General features: G+C 44.2%; 1 protein-coding gene across 1 annotated transcript in view; it reads left to right on the top strand.

The window, feature by feature from the left end:
• Nucleotides 1–15574, top strand: part of LOC139386093 (sodium/calcium exchanger 2-like) — a 45689-nt gene extending 30115 nt beyond the window's left edge. Inside the window, exons 8-12 of the mRNA XM_071131516.1 lie at nucleotides 280–297; nucleotides 5165–5289; nucleotides 7477–7576; nucleotides 9580–9852; nucleotides 14462–15574. Of these exons, the coding sequence (XP_070987617.1) occupies nucleotides 280–297; nucleotides 5165–5289; nucleotides 7477–7576; nucleotides 9580–9852; nucleotides 14462–14838 (893 nt within the window). The 3' untranslated portion in view covers nucleotides 14839–15574. The remainder of the gene's footprint in view (nucleotides 1–279; nucleotides 298–5164; nucleotides 5290–7476; nucleotides 7577–9579; nucleotides 9853–14461) is intronic.
• The last annotated feature ends 510 nt before the right edge of the window (nucleotides 15575–16084 follow it).

Genomic DNA, 16084 nt, shown 5'->3' with positions numbered 1-16084 from the left:
ACTGCTGTACTGACTGTTCTGTTCTTCTGTTTGGACTGCTGTGCTGACTGTTCTGTTCTTCTGTTTGGACTGCTGTGCTGACTGTTCTGTTCTTCTGTTCGGACTGCTGTGCTGACTGTTCTGTTCTTCTGTTTGGACTGCTGTGCTGACTGTTCTGTTCTTCTGTTTGGACTGCTGTGCTGACTGTTCTGTTCTTCTGTTTGGACTGCTGTGCTGACTGTTCTGTTCTTCTGTTTGGACTGCTGTGCTGACTGTTCTGTTTTTCCTTCTTTCTTCCAGCCCTTCTGCTTAACCAAGGTAAGACCATCAGCAACTTGCCTCACACAACCAGCCTAGAAACAGCCCACAGAACATTTTATTATCCCTAAAGGCACATGTGGGGGAAGTGGTTTTGGTTCCGAATCATCCATAAAAACAACAAACATTTCACATGAGTTGGTACACTATATAACAACATCAATTTAAGGGTCTCTGAAGAACCATACAAAAATCAAAATCCAGACATGTTTCGGACCTTCAGGACTGGAATTGAATAGCCCTGCATATTATTTCCATATTTCCCAGAGTGCCTTTTGAGTGAATGTTGGTGTTACCAGTAACACACATGACTGTGTTTGCTAGTGATGGATACATGGTTGTTTAATTCATTAATTTTCAGTCCTGTTGCCTTCACCAAGTAAGATTCTAAGTGAATACGTTGTCATATAATACTTCATAAAGCCTTCTTCTGAGGGCCTAGTTTTACCCTAATCCTCCCTGCAAATCACATTATGCTGGCTTGCAAAAGTGATGTGTAATTCCAATTGTAATCCAGCCAGAGTGGGGATGTCCAACGTTTCGAATTTTATTCGCCCACAACCTGCATTCAGAATGACTGTCAGGGTTGCGAAGACTAAGATATGAGACTACCTTAGACATCAAAAACTGAAACAACCATTTCAGTATCGGGTGCAATAAGTCCAAGTAACAGATACTGGTACTCTGGTACTGCTTGCCATGCGATAGTAGAGAGAACAGTCTATGACTGGGGTGGTTGGGGGTCTTTGACAATTTTTAGGGCCTTCCACTGACACCGCCTGGTGTAGAGGTCCTGGATGGCAGGCAGCTTTGCCCCAGTGATGTACTGGGCCGTACGCACTACCCTCTGAAGTGCCTTGCGGTCGGAGGCCGAGCAACCGGTCAGGATGCTCTCGATGTTGCAGTTGTAGAACCTTTTGAGGATCTCAGGACCCATACCAAATCGTTTTAGTTTCCTGAGGGGGAATAGGCTTTGTCGTGCCTTCTTCACGACTGTCTTGGTGTGTCTAGTTTGTCTAGTTTGTTGTTGTGAACACCAAGGAATTTGAAGCTCTCAACCTGCTCCACTACAGCCCCATCGATGAGAATGGAGACGTGCTCAGTGCTCTTTTTCCTGTAGTCCACAATCATCTCCTTAGTCTTGGTTACGTTGAGGGATAGGTTGTTATTCTGGTACCACCCGGCCAGGTCTCTGACCACCTCCCTATAGTCTGTCTCGTCGTTGTCGATGATTAGGCCTACCACTGTTGTGTCGTCTGCAAACTTAATGATGGTGTTGGAGTCGTGCCTGACCATGCAGTCGTGGGTGAACAGGGAGTACAGGAGGGGACTGAGCACGCACCCCAGGGGGGGCTCCAGTGTTGAGGATCAGCGTGGCAGATGTGTTCCTACCTACCCTAACCACCTGGGGGTGTCCTGTCAGGAAGTCCAGGATCCAGTTGCAGTGGGAGGTGTTTAGTCCCAGGATCCTTAGCTTGGTGATGAGCTTTGAGGGTACTATGGTGTTGAACGCTGAGCTGTAGTCAATGAACAGTATTCTCACATAGATGTTCCTTTTGTCCAGGTGGGAAAGGGCAGTGTGGAGTGCAATAGAGATTGCATCATCTGTGGATCTGTTGGGGCGGTATGCAAATTGGAGTGGGTCTAAGGTTTCTGGGATAATGGTGTTGATGTGAGCCATTACCAGCCTTTCAAAGCACTTCATGGCTACGGACATGAGTGCTACGGGTCTGTAGTCATTTAGGCAGGTTACCTTTGTGTTCTTGGGCACAGGGACTATGGTGGTCTGCTTGAAGCATGTTGGTATTACAGACTCAATCAGGGACATGTTGAAAATGTCAGTGAAAACACCTGCCAGTTGGTCAGCACATGCCCGGAGCACTCGTCCTGGTAATCCATCTGGCCCTGCAGCCTTGTGTATGTTGACCTGTTTAAAGGTCTTAGTCATGTCGGCTACGGAGAGCGTGATCACACATTCGTCCGGAACAGCTGATGCTCTCATGCATGCCTCGGTGTTGCTTGCCTCGAAGCGAGCATAGAAGTGATTTTGCTCGTCTGGTATGCTCGTGTCACTGGGCAGCTCGCGTCGAAGCCGGTGTAGTATGATTCAATCTTAGCCCTGTATTGATGCTTTGCCTGTTTGATGGTTCGTCGCAGGGCATAGCAGGATTTCTTGTAAGCTTCCAGTTTAGAGTTCCGCACCTTGAAAGCGGCAGCTCTACCCTTTATCTCAGTGCGAATGTTGCCTGTAAACCATGGCTTCTGGTTGGGGTATGTACGTACCGTCACTGTGGGGACGACGTCCTCAATGCACTTATTGATAAAGCCAGTGACTGATATGGTGTATTCCTCAATGTCATCGGAAGAATCTTGGAACATGTTCCAGTCTGTGATAGCAAAGCAGTCCTGTAGTTTAGCATCTGCTTCATCAGACAATTATTTTATCGACCGAGTCACTGGTGCTTCCTGCTTTAATTTTTGCTTGTAAGCAGGAATCAGGAGGATAGAGTTGTGGTTGGATTTACCAAATGGAGGGCGAGGGAGAGCTTTGTACGTGTCTCTGTGTGTGGAGTACAGGTGATCTAGAATTTTTTTCCCTCTGGTTGCACATTTAACATGTTGATAGAGATTTGGTAGAACTGATTTAAGTTTCCCTACATTAAAGTCTCCGGCCACTAGGAGCGCCGCCTCTGGGTGAGTGGTTTCCTGTTTGCTTATTTCCTTATACAGCTGACTGAGTGCGGTCTTAGTGCCAGCATCTGTCTGTGGTGGTAAATAAACAGCCATGAAAATTATAGCTGAAAACTCTCTAGGCAAGTAGTGTGGCCTGCAGTTTATCACAATATACTCTACTTCAGGCGAGCAAAATCTAGAGACTTCCTTAGATTTAGTGCACCAGCTGTTGTTTACAAATATGCACAGACTGCCCACCAGGTGAGTGATCGCTGTCCTGATATCCAGAAGCTCTTTTCTTCCATAAGATACGGTTGCAGAAACATTATATACAAAATAATTTACAAATATCGCGAAAAACCCCCACATAATGGTTAGGAGACCGTAAAACAGCGGCCATCTCCTCCGGCGCCTACACCAACACGGGGGTTTTGTTAATTTAACTCTTTAATCAACACTAGTTAACACTGGCCAATTTGCTGTGTGCTATGAAAGGGCACCTTTTAGAATTCTGGAGAACCGTAGATGCCACGTCAAGAACCCCACACCTAACTCAAAGGTTCTTTATCGGGCAAAAGTTTTCCAGGGAACCTTAAGAGTTGAGGACCCTTATTTAGATCACACCTCTGGGGCAGTTAGCCACTTAGGGATTTGCCCTCAGTGTGGCCTTGGATATTGTGACATAATTTATTGATGGAAGTCTATTTACAGCATAAATCCAAGATAAGGACCTGCTCACTCCATAAAATGCATCATTCTTACATCGATTTGTATCCATCCCTGGATGAATATTATATAGGTATATCTCGCACAACTGGCCTCTCTTGGATAAATATTATATAGGTGTTTTTCGCACAACTGGCCTCTCCTGGATAAATATTAGAGTACTGTCCTTCTGTAAGCTAACAGCATCCCATGCCACACTCTATTCGAATGCAGATCTTAGAGGTGTTGAAGAGCTCTACCCAATCAGGGCCCATATTCATAAAGCGTCTCAGAGTAGGAGTGTTGATCTAGAATCGTTTTTTCCTTCTAGATCATAAGAGATGGACAGAGAAGGGGGGGGGGGGGGGATCTGATCCCAGATCAGCATTCCTACTCTGAGATGCTTTGTGAATATGGGCCCTGAGTTGATGATGCAGTAATGTACCCACAGTAACCGCAGACCAGCAGTATACTTCATCATCATTAGAGTGTATTAGTATTTATTAGGATCGCTGGTGTAGCCCTGTAAGAGCATCACGGTGAAGGAGCTGGAGCGTTGGGGGGATACAGTGGGACAGTTGCCATGTGGTGCCTGGCAGCTCTCTACTCCTTTCATAATTACAGCTTGTGCTTTGAAGGCAGAGGAGAGGAACTTAAAGAGGAATAATATCTGCCCACTCACCACGCGGCGACGACGACACACAAAAAAAGCTTTCCGTGCGTCTTTGCGGCTCACCGTCTTTGTCCTCCAATGAGAGGATGAGTAATTATACGCTATATGTAGACAGGGAATATGATGCTGAATGGAAGCAGGGAAAATGGGTTTAGCCCAGCTGTTTATAGTGTGTTTGAGGTGTTATTTTAGATGGGGCCTATTTATGGCCCAGCTCAATATTTGATTACCAGCCACTAAATCCCACCATTGGAACATTGGTCTCTGCCCACCTCAAGCATATATGATTGACAGCCACAAAATCAATCATTTGGGACATTGGTCTCTGCCCACCTCAAGTCAGCATAAATCTACCCTAATTTACACTCACCTTCTGTCTGTATCTTTCTCTAACACAATGTCTGGCTATCTTTTTGCTGCTATGTCTCCCAGTCCTACTTTCCTCTTCTCATGAATCTACCCCACTAGTCTGTCCTTAGCTCTTCTCTTTTCCCCTCTTGCTTCCCCATCACACCCACACATTCACCGCCAACCTCTTATCTCTCCTTCTCTCTGACTGTCTCCCTCCCCCACTCACACACATCTCCACAAACATGGGCTAATACACAAGTGATATACTGTATGAAGAAATAATGCTGACTCAAAAACTCAATTATTGATAGGACTCTGGCCTTATCTATTTGTGAGGCATGTTGGCATGTTTGAGTTACACTTACTCTCTAGCTCTTCCCTCACCCCCCTATCTACACTCTCTACTCTCCTCTCTCCTTCACTGATCTATGCATCTCATCCCTCCTCTTTCCTTCCATCTTTTAGAGGATCCTGATGGCCAGATGAGTGCAGAGGAGGAGGAGGCGAGGCGCATTGCAGAGATGGGAAAGCCCATCTTGGGGGAGCACAGCCGGCTGGAGGTGGTCATTGAGGAGTCTTATGAGTTTAAGGTATGTTACCCCTCTTCTCCCCTGCTTCACTCTATTGGCCACATCAGAGCTCAGTATATGTATCAATGATCTAGGATCAGTTCCATCATGTCCATATCATCTTATTCATTGTTATCTACTAAGATCACATTGTTATCTATCCAAGATCACATACAGCCCCAGAGCCACAAAGTGGTTTAACTCCAACCCTTCTGAGGACAGACACTGAGCAGAGTGGAGTGTTGTTCCACTTTAAAACATTCTATGCAAGTCAATGGTACCTATATTAGCATTTTCACAATTTGTATCCAAATAACATAATTGAGTTACACAATCAATTTTTAGATACCTTAAGATGATTTGGGCATGAAGCATGAACATGCTAATATAGGTAACATTGACTTGCGTTGGATTTTCTGAGGTGGAACGATCCTCCACTGTGCTCAGAAGGTTGGTATTGAAGTGAGCCAACGGTTGTGACGGATGACAGCTAGCTCATTGAAGTCCTATATCACCATGGCCAGGGATTTAATCCAATCAGTCCACGTGCCTCTTCTTGACTTGATTAAGATTCATTTATTATTTATAATAAGATTGCGCTTGTCACTCGTGATTTGTAGCAGCACAAAACAAACACAACAGGTAATTGAACTCTCAAGTAATTTCAACGACTGGCACTTGACTTTACGAAATCCTAGATCAATGTCACATAGTTTAATAGCATTGTTTACTCTATGGATGGGTGGACAATGCATGCAAAAAAAAAAGAAAAAAGACCAGTGAGAAATGTTTACACAGGTGATGAAGTTTCCACATTTAGAAAACAAGAAGGAAACACTACTAGCGCTGAGCATCACATACTGTATGCCCAGGCAGCTCCTATACGGTGGCAGTACGAGACAACGTTCACATCAGTGGAGGCTGGTGGGAGGAGCTATAGGGGGACGGGCTCATTGTATTGGCTGGAATGGATTAAATAGAACGTGTCAAATAGATGTAAACCTCATGTTTGACTCCGTTCCAATTATTCCATTCCAGCCATTACAATGAGCCAGTCCTCTTATAGCTCCTCCCACCAACATCCAATGGTTTACATGTGCACTAATAGTTCAATGTTAAACACTGATTATGGCAGTAGGCCGACAATGGCAATAGTCGTGTAAACGCTTTGCTCTGCTTATCTTAATCGGCATAAGGTCAAATCGAGAGTAAACATACACCGATTAAAACACTGAGCAATCTTTCGAATTATTAGGACATGTAAACTTAATCATTGTTCCGCCAGTGTATTTAATCTACGCACGTGCCAGCACCTGTAGTGTGAGCCTCCCTCTTTTGCACGAGTGAAGTGAGATCGTAAAAACTGAAAGTATGCATCTTAGAATTAGTTGTCCCCTACAAACTTTATATGTCCAAACACAGAATCAAAAATAACCTGGCTTCTGTGGTACAGCGCTTACTTTTACTGCCAATTTTCTGCATTTATTTACCACATCAAGTAGCCTGAAACAGGATTATTCAGACAATAATTCCTCTTGCAAAGCATGTAAATGTTTTAAACAAACAATTATATTAATCGGACTATCCATAATAATCATATTATTGTGTGCATGTAACCATACTCATTATTGAAAAGAACAGTATGTCCCAGTTACCTAAAAGCTGAAGTCCATTGCCTATAGTCCCCAGTCTTGCAGAAGTTTACCCACAGTGGTGAGACCTTTCTAGCCAATGAAACCTCCTATCCAGTTGGGTTTGGCTAGGGTGTTTAATAGGACGGTTTTATTGGTTTGTTTGAGTAGGAGGAAGTTAGTTTAGTGCAGTCGTACTTGAGTGCTGGATATAATGCTTTCCTTTAGTGTCTGAGTGGATCCCAGGACTCAGCATGTGGTTTGCTGTGCTTGGGGGGAGTGTCTTTATAAACCGATGTGCCACAGCACGTGTGTGTTTACGTGTGTGGTTGCGGTGAAACCAAAAATAGTGCTATTGTGAATTCATATTACTTCAGAAATTGACTGCAGAAAGAGTAGCAGCTGCTGTCGCAACAGCTAATGGGGATCCTAATAAAATACCAGATAATACTGCACTTCTCATGGTAACGATGCCACTGTCTCTAACTTCTTCATTAGAGTTCCGGTCACGCATCTAAGTTTACCGCCTTCTCTATAATAGGATGTTGACTATGTGCTCTTTGTTTGTGATTGGCAGAGCACCGTTGACAAGCTCATTAAGAAGACTAACTTGGCCCTTGTGATTGGCACTCACTCATGGAGGGAGCAGTTCGTGGAAGCTGTGACTGTCAGCGCAGGTCAGCTTTTGGTGTGTGTGTGTGTGTGTGTGTGTGTGTGTGTGCGTGATTTCTATTGAGTGAGAGAAAGATGAATAAGGTGAGTCTCACAGTTGACATTGTATCATACACACACACTGACTGGCTGCTTTATGAATGTGATTACCCGCTCATGCTTTGAGTAGCGGTCTGAGGGCTTTTTGTACAGAGCCGTAATTACATCAAATATTTGGAGTCCTTTATTTTTCATACAAAAAGCGTTCCACGCTTTCCATTTAGAAAGTGAGTGTTAGCTTGCTCTTTAAGTGTGACATGTCAAGGGGTAACAAGTGAGGACACAGTCCCTTCATTTTGGAAGCTCATTATAACAGGAAATAACTTGTTTGAAAAGTGATAATTGCAAACCCTCAGACTTCAAATGACAAGGTTTCTGTGATATTTATGTTTGTAATATCTGTTACATAATGTAATGAATAGAAAGCAAAGCTGTCTTCCACGGTGTTGAGGTAATGGGAGCGATGCCTGACTGTGTCTCGTGTAAAAGCTCTCTCCGGTGGACAGTTATATTAATTACAGACAAACATGTCTCACCATAATCCAACAATACACAAAGTAATACACGGAGCGTGGTGTGTGTGCGCCAGTGAAGGCTCCTCAGAGGAGGAATGGGAGGACCATCCTCAGTAAATTTCATAGAAATACAAATTGTGAAACATTAAAAAAGTAATCCTTTTATAGGTTAAACTTTACTATAAATATACTCACATGTCAACAAATAATTGATTAAAATACACTGTTTTGCAGTGAAGGTCTACAGTAACCTCAACAGCACTCTGTATGGTAGCACCATGGTGTAGCCGGAGGACACCTAGTTACACAGTAATAATGACAACTTCCGGAGGACGTCCTCCAACCTATCAGAACTCTTGCAGCATGAACTGACATGTTGTCCACCCAATCAAAGGATCAGATAATGAATCTAGTACTGAAAGCAGAAGCTACAGCTAGCACTGCATAAAATGTGGTGAGTAGTTGACTCAGAGAGAGAAAGACCATAGTTCAACCGTTTTAAACAAATTAATTTCTTCAAAAATAAAGGATAAGCAAGAGAGAGAACTAGCTATTTTGTTTTATTTATTTTTCTCACTTTTAATTACTTCACTTGCAAATGCAGAAAGCTAATTTTGCCTACTCAAACAAAGAGGGATGCTATGTTAGCTAGCTGGCTATGGCTATCCAACACTGAAACTCTTCCAAGTCCAGGTAAGCTTTTGGTTATATTAATTTATTGCCACCAGGGCTCGCTGGTGTAACTGCTAAACTGCTTGCTGACTGTACACTGTACTGCATGATTGTAGCAGGTTTTTTCTCCTGGTCACAGACAGCTGATGTGTTGTGCACTGAAGTCCACAAGTGAATCGAAAAGGTGTGCGTAGATGTGAGAAGGAATATACAATGAGCAAAGTGATCATACTGTTTATATGTGGCTGCTATGAAAGTGAACTGTGTTTGAGTGTGTTCAGGGGTGTATTCATTCCTCCGATTCTGTAAAAAAAAAAAAAAAAACATAAACAAACAGAATGAAACAGGGATAAACACACCTGAGTTTTCCAATATAAACTGTTGTTTGCAACTGTTGGACTAATGAGTACACCCTAGATCAGCTAGATGTAGGCAAGAGTGTGCAAGGTGGTACCGAATGTGTCACTGTCGGTCACTTAGATTTTTCTCACGACCTGTACACCTACGCTATAAATTTTCATCCATAGGCTAGGTTGTAGCAACCTCATGATGGGTATAGGGAAAATTCAAGTATCATGTAGTAGCCTAAACCTATCGATGTTACATTGAGCTGGGTGAATGGAATATGAATGAGAGTCATCCAGTATTCTGTAATAGATAATAAGGCCATGCTCATAATTGTTTTTATTGTCCTCCCTCATCTTAAATGGCACCGACCACCACTTGTGTGCATGAGTGTGTTTGTATATGTGGCTCTTATGTTTTACTGTGTCCCCTCCCAGGTGATGACGATGATGAAGAGGGGCGTGAGGAGCGTCTGCCATCCTGCTACGACTACGTCATGCACTTCCTGACGGTGTTCTGGAAGGTTCTGTTCGCCTTCGTTCCGCCCACCGAGTACTGGAATGGCTGGGCCTGCTTCTTCGTGTCCATCTCGGTTATCGGCATCCTGACTGCTATCATCGGGGACCTAGCCTCCCACTTCGGCTGCACTGTGGGTCTCAGGGACACTGTCACTGCCGTGGTGTTTGTGGCTCTGGGTACTTCCATTCCTGGTGAGAGATGATGCTAAACGGAACAAAAATAGAAACATGCAACAATTTCATTGATTTGACTGAGTTACAGTTCATATGAGGAAATCAGTCAAGTTGAAATAAATGTATTAGGCCCTTACCTATAGATTTCACATGACTGGGAATACAGATATGCATCTGTTGGTCACAGATACCTTTCAAAAAACATGGGCCTCACTGTATTTTTGTGCATTCAAATTGCCATCGATAAAATGCAATTGTGTTCATTGTCCGTAGCTTATGCCTGCCCATACCATAACCCCACCACCATGGGGCACTCTGTTCACAATGTTGACATCAGCAAACCACTCGCCCACACGACACCATACACGTGGTCTGCCCAAGGCTCTACGCTATCTTTTTTTCCCAAGGAGTACATGCGCTCCTAAATGAAAAAGTGTAGGAGCACACAAAGAAATTTAGGAGCACAGTGAAAAATGTAACAGAGTTTATTAACAAACAATTTATCACATATATATTTATACTGCGTGTGTGAGCGTGTACTAAGGGACACACATCTGTGGAACAGCACATACCACCAAAATCACACATTGACCCAGGCCTACTAGACGCAAAGGATATCAGTTGTCCAGCTGCTTTTGTATGTTGGCCGTCTGGCACGCTAAGAGGTCAGCCGTCTGGCACGCTTAGAGGTCAGCCAGCGGTCCACGGCAGGAGTGGGATGGAACTCCTCGACAGGAGAACCCTCCAGGCTGATCCTCATCAGGTCTTCGGCGGTGGAGAACCCAAGGCAGCTTCTTGTCGAATTCTTAATCCGGTTCTGCGCAGAGAAGCCTCACTCACACTGGGCGGGTGAAATGGGCAGCACCAGCATAAGCTGCACCAACTCCAGTATGTTCTAGGGAAAAGATTATATCTTTCATATTCATTTAAACTAAGAAGCAGTGCGGCTTGGTTGGGTTGTGTTTCGGAGGACACATGGCTCTCGACCTTCACCTTTCCCGAGTCCGTACGGGAGTTGCAGCGATGAGACAAGACTGGAACTACTAACAATTGGATACCACGAAATTGGGGAGAAAAAAGGGGTGAAAAATACAAAGAAATAAATTCTTACCTCTCTAGAGGCTTCTTGAAAAGCCTCATCAGGTGTGCCACACCATCATCGCCAAAGGTGAGAAGGCTATCCTGGTCTTCTGGCCAGGTGTCTGAAAGACTCCACTGGGGTCTGGACACCCTCATCCTTCAGCAAACCACCAAACCTGGCTTTGAGATCATCCACGCCGATGTTGATGGCCGCCTCCATGTGCTGCTTCAGCTGGGGATTGGGGTGAGGTCCGAGAAGCCTTTCAGATTCCCCTTCAGTGTTATTCCCTTTAACAGAAATCACACACCCACACACACACAATGAAATGTCTGGCCATTTGTCTGTCTCCCATTAAAAAAAATTAAGACTTCTCCACTGCATTTCCCTCTATCTCAAATCGTTCTATTGGGCAACGAATACATTGATTCTCACACTGAGAATCTGTCTTAATCATCAATTTCTCTTACATTATAACAAGCTCTCATCCTAACACACCTGGAATCTCCTCTCATCATGAGCAAGCATGGTCTGGATCTTGTCCAGCATGCCTCCTGCCTTTGCCCTAAGCTTTAGTGCTTCCAGTCTGGTCACTGTCTTCCTCAACTCTGACGTGACTTGGGGGAGGATCAGGTCATTTCTTTGCAGGGTGAGGCTAGCTCCTCAAACATGTCTGAAAGAAAATGGCAGAATACACAAAAGAGTGCATTCTCCATTTCCCGCTTTATCTGTTAAGTAGTGAATAAATACACTGTCACCTGCCAATTACTTGATTCTGAAAGTTCATCTTAGTCTTGAACCTATTTTTTAAAACTAGTGTGGAATTACATTTCCTGTGTAAAACTGACCTTTGCCCGCCATTGAACTTCCGTTGTTGATGCTACGGCCAGGTGCTCCAGGTGCTGCAGAACAACAGAGTACTGGCCTTCGTCAGTGGCAAGGTCCTTGTCTTGTCCATGCTGTAGAAACACTTTAAGGGCTCTGTGGACATGGGGGATCCAGCGAGTTCCCTTGTTGCTTGGCGGTGTGCAAATATCCACACTGACGAGCTCTTGCCCAAGAACATAAGAGTTCTCGTTTGGATTTTCCGCTGAAGTGATACGTCGTCCATATCAGATTCAGAAGATCGTACACGACAGACACCTTTGGCTCTTTCTTCTGAATGGTCAGTATTGCCAGTTCTAGTCTGTGAAAGTCAGAACAGAATCTTCCAAACAATTCACCGTCTCCTTCCCCCCTGTCTCTTGTGCCAACAGAAAACAATAATTATCTGGTATTTACCATTCCAGCACTTAGCACACAGACAGACACACACACAGTATTGTTTAACATTCTCTGCTAGCAAATAAAACTAAATCATAGAGAATGTATTAGTTACACATTTGTGTGGCATACAGTGGATTGGGATTATATGCCACCCCTGCCTCTCTCTGCAGGTGGGCAATCACTCCCCCACGGTGGCCCATGTTCATGGAGGCACCATCTGCCCCAAAGGAGTTGCACTTCTTCATCCATGACCCTCCATCCTCCTCTGGGCAAACAGCACCAAATGTGGCCTTGGTGGCATCCAGAACACCTCGAATGACAACACACAAAAAACAATTATACAAAAGTATTTCTGACAAACTAAATGATCTCCATTATGAATAATGATTCAACTTTACACAAGAATAAAGCCTATAAAGAGGAACAACTTACCAATGGCATGAGAGTGCTCAAGTGTCTGTTGTCCGACCAGGAGATTGACTGGCTTCCTTCCCATCCTCCAACAAGCGTACGTAGACAATCTCACATTCGGTGTTAGATATATATCAGTGTCTCCGTCTATTAGAAAGGCAAGATGCTTCGCGGCTTTCAGATTCGCTGACAGGCGCTCTTTCATTATGTCAGCAATTTGACCGATCATCTCCGCACATTTTACATCATTGTCGTATGTGGGATTAATGTCAACTCCGTTTTTGTGGTGGAGTCTGATAAGCGGCTCAAATTTGCGCAATGAAGTATGCGATGTTTATCTTTATTTTCAGTTACCTCCTCTCCTCCTCCTCAGACAGCAGCACTTGCCTCCTCAAGGCTGCTGACAACGTGCCTGAAGGTTTCTCTCAACAGGTACAGATCTCTGCACTGGATTTGCTACGCTATCTCTTTTCAGATGCGGGTTTCCTGACACGAAAGACGATCCCGCCTGTTTCTCCCCTCTACATTATTTGCAGAACATGACGTTGTTTTCGAACTCTACTCATGGGACATTTTTTAGCCAATTCGCATTGAATCTATATGTTCTCCCTCCACCGGCTACAGTGGACGTTGAAGTGACAGCGGGGGTCACCGTAGCGTCGCTAATGTTGTTTTCAGCATCCCTAACGTTAGCCGCCTCAGGTCAACCTTGTGAAGAGGCTTCATTAGTTGAACCTTGCGAATCCCCATTGCCGGATTCCTCTTTCTCCTAGTCTCTTTTTCGCTTAAATTAAAATTGAATGGGCTTCATTTTTAGCGATGCCAGCACGTTCATTTATAGCCTATACCGATACTATTTTCCAGTGTTGTTCACCTTTCTCTCTCAGAAAACTACTGTGGTTGGTGCATGCCGCTTGTAGAATGTGGGACCTGAAGTTTTGAAACAATTGGCAGCGGGGGAAACATAGATTACCATGGGTTGTAATCTTTAATCGCACACTGTGCTCGTAAATATTTTTTTAGGTTCGCACATATCTATTTTTTAGGGGCAAATGCAAGTGAAATACTGCACTGTAGAGCACTGGGTCTGCGGTTGTGAGGCCGGTTGGACACACTGTCAAATTCTCTAAAACGATGTTGGAGAGGGTTTATGGTAGAGAAATCAACATTAAATTCTCTGGCAATAGCTGTGGTGGACATTTCTGCAGTCAGCATACCAATTGCGTGCGCTCCCTCAAAACATGAAACATCTGTGACATTGGTTTGTGTGACAAAACTGCACATTTTAAAGTGGCCTTTTATTGTCCCCAGCACAAGGTGCACCTGTGTAATGATCATGTGCTGTTTAATCAGCTTCTTGATATGCCACAACTGTCAGGTGGGTGGATTATCTTGGCAAAGGAGAAATGCTCATTAACAGGATGTAAACTAATGTGTGCACAAAATTTGAGAGAAATAAGATTTTGTGTGTATGGAAAATTTCAGGGATCTTTTATTTCAGCTCATGAAACATCTGACCAACACTTTACATGTTGTGTTTCTGTTTTTGTTCAGTGTATATCTTAATGTCATTTAAATACCATAACCAGCCCTCATTTTATGAGGGGTTAGGTATAAGGTTGCCAGTAATAGCATTACTGTTTGGGAAATTGCAAAACTTCCTGCCTTGCAGCTTGGCCAGTTAGTGAAATCCTTGTGTGACCACAACGAAATATGTTTATGGTAACAAGTGTTGTCTGTGGTTGACTTATGACAACAGTATGACTAAGATGCTGAAAGCCGTGATGACAGGTACTTCTCTCTCACTTCTTCACTTGTCTTTCTTCTCTCTGTTCTCTCCCAACCTTCCTACCCTCCTCCCTCCCTCCTCAGACACGTTTGCCAGCAAGGTGGCGGCTACGCAGGATCAGCACGCTGACGCGTCGGTGGGCAATGTGACGGGCAGCAACGCGGTCAACGTGTTCCTGGGCATCGGGGTGGCGTGGTCAGTGGCGGCCGTCTACTGGAAGGTGCAGGGCAAGGAATTCCGCGTGGACCCGGGCTCCCTGGCCTTCTCCGTCACCCTCTTCACCAGCTTCGCCTTCATCTGCATGGGCGTGCTACTGTTCCGCCGGCGGCCCTCTATTGGGGGGGAGCTGGGCGGGCCGCGGACAGCACGCATCATCACCAGCCTCTTCTTCCTGGGCCTCTGGTTCCTCTACGTCCTCTTCTCCAGCCTGGAGGCCTACTGCCACATAGAGGGCTTTTAGAGGACACATGAGAGCAGAGACAGGGCTACTAGTCAAAACACTGATATACATTATAGTTATTATAATACACACATCTACAACAGGACAGGGCCCAGGCCAAAGGTTGGGACCTGGTCATTGTCACTGGATCACTAATACCTAAGGGATCTATAGACATACCAGATATACACACACAATTACATACAAAACACATACACACACATACTGAAATATGAACTGTACATATAACTACATGCATGCGCCAACAAATGCAAATGTGGTCTCTCACCAAGACAAACACACACACATACAATACTGTAACAAGGGCACCACACAGGTTGTGTGTGGCCTGGAGCCTGGATGACACCCAGTTAACATCAACCTCCTATTGCACACTCAAATGTTATACACACTCACTGGACAAACGAGGAAGAGAAGGAGAGAAAACAAAGTATTGGTCAAGGAAGTGATGAAGGAAGTAAGACAGGAGAGATGTCAAAGAAGGAAGCATGTTCAGAATGTAAACCAGCATGTTGGAAAAGAGGGAGAGCGAAAGAGAGAAAATGACAGACAGGTGTGTAGAAACTAAGTGTTGCAGTGGCATTCTATTCATTCCAGCTGGCTGCATAACATGATTTTTGGGTCCAGCTAGACTGCTTTAACTGAAGCAGGGTCGAGTGCCATGGGTTTTGCAGGGATGGCCATAGCTCTATCACCGGTGCAGCAGAGGCAAACCAGACTCAAAGTACAGTGGTGCAAAAAATACTCAATTGTCAGACTTGAGTAAAACTAAAAGTAAATGCTATACATCAAATTCCGTATATTAAACAAACCAGACCGCACACATGTATTTTTTATGGACAGCCAGGGGCACACTCCAAAACGTACACATCATTTACAAACGCAGTATTTGTGTTTAGTGAGTCTGCCAGATCAGAGGCAGTAGGGATGACAATGCGTTATATTTATAGGTGCGTGAATTGGACCATATTGCTCTCCTGCCTGAGAATTCTAAATGTAACGAGTACTTTTGGGTGTCAGGGAAAAGGTATGGAAGTAAAAAATGATATATTTTCTTTAGGAATGTTGTTGAGTACCAGTCAAAGTTGTCAAAAATATAAATAGTAAGGTAGAGAACAGAACTTGTTTTTGGAGTAAGTTTTAAGTCAAAGTATTTTTACTTAGTTACTTTACACCACTGCGTAGTAGTGGAATGGGTCCATCTTCAGTCAATATGACGGAGCACCATGAAAATGGTTGATCAATG

The sequence above is a fragment of the Oncorhynchus clarkii genome, chromosome 27 (genome assembly GCF_045791955.1).
Source record: "Oncorhynchus clarkii lewisi isolate Uvic-CL-2024 chromosome 27, UVic_Ocla_1.0, whole genome shotgun sequence".
Classification (NCBI taxonomy): Eukaryota; Metazoa; Chordata; class Actinopteri; order Salmoniformes; family Salmonidae; genus Oncorhynchus; species Oncorhynchus clarkii.
Note: the sequence above shows the minus strand (reverse complement) of the source record. Positions and strands in the feature narration are given on the sequence as shown.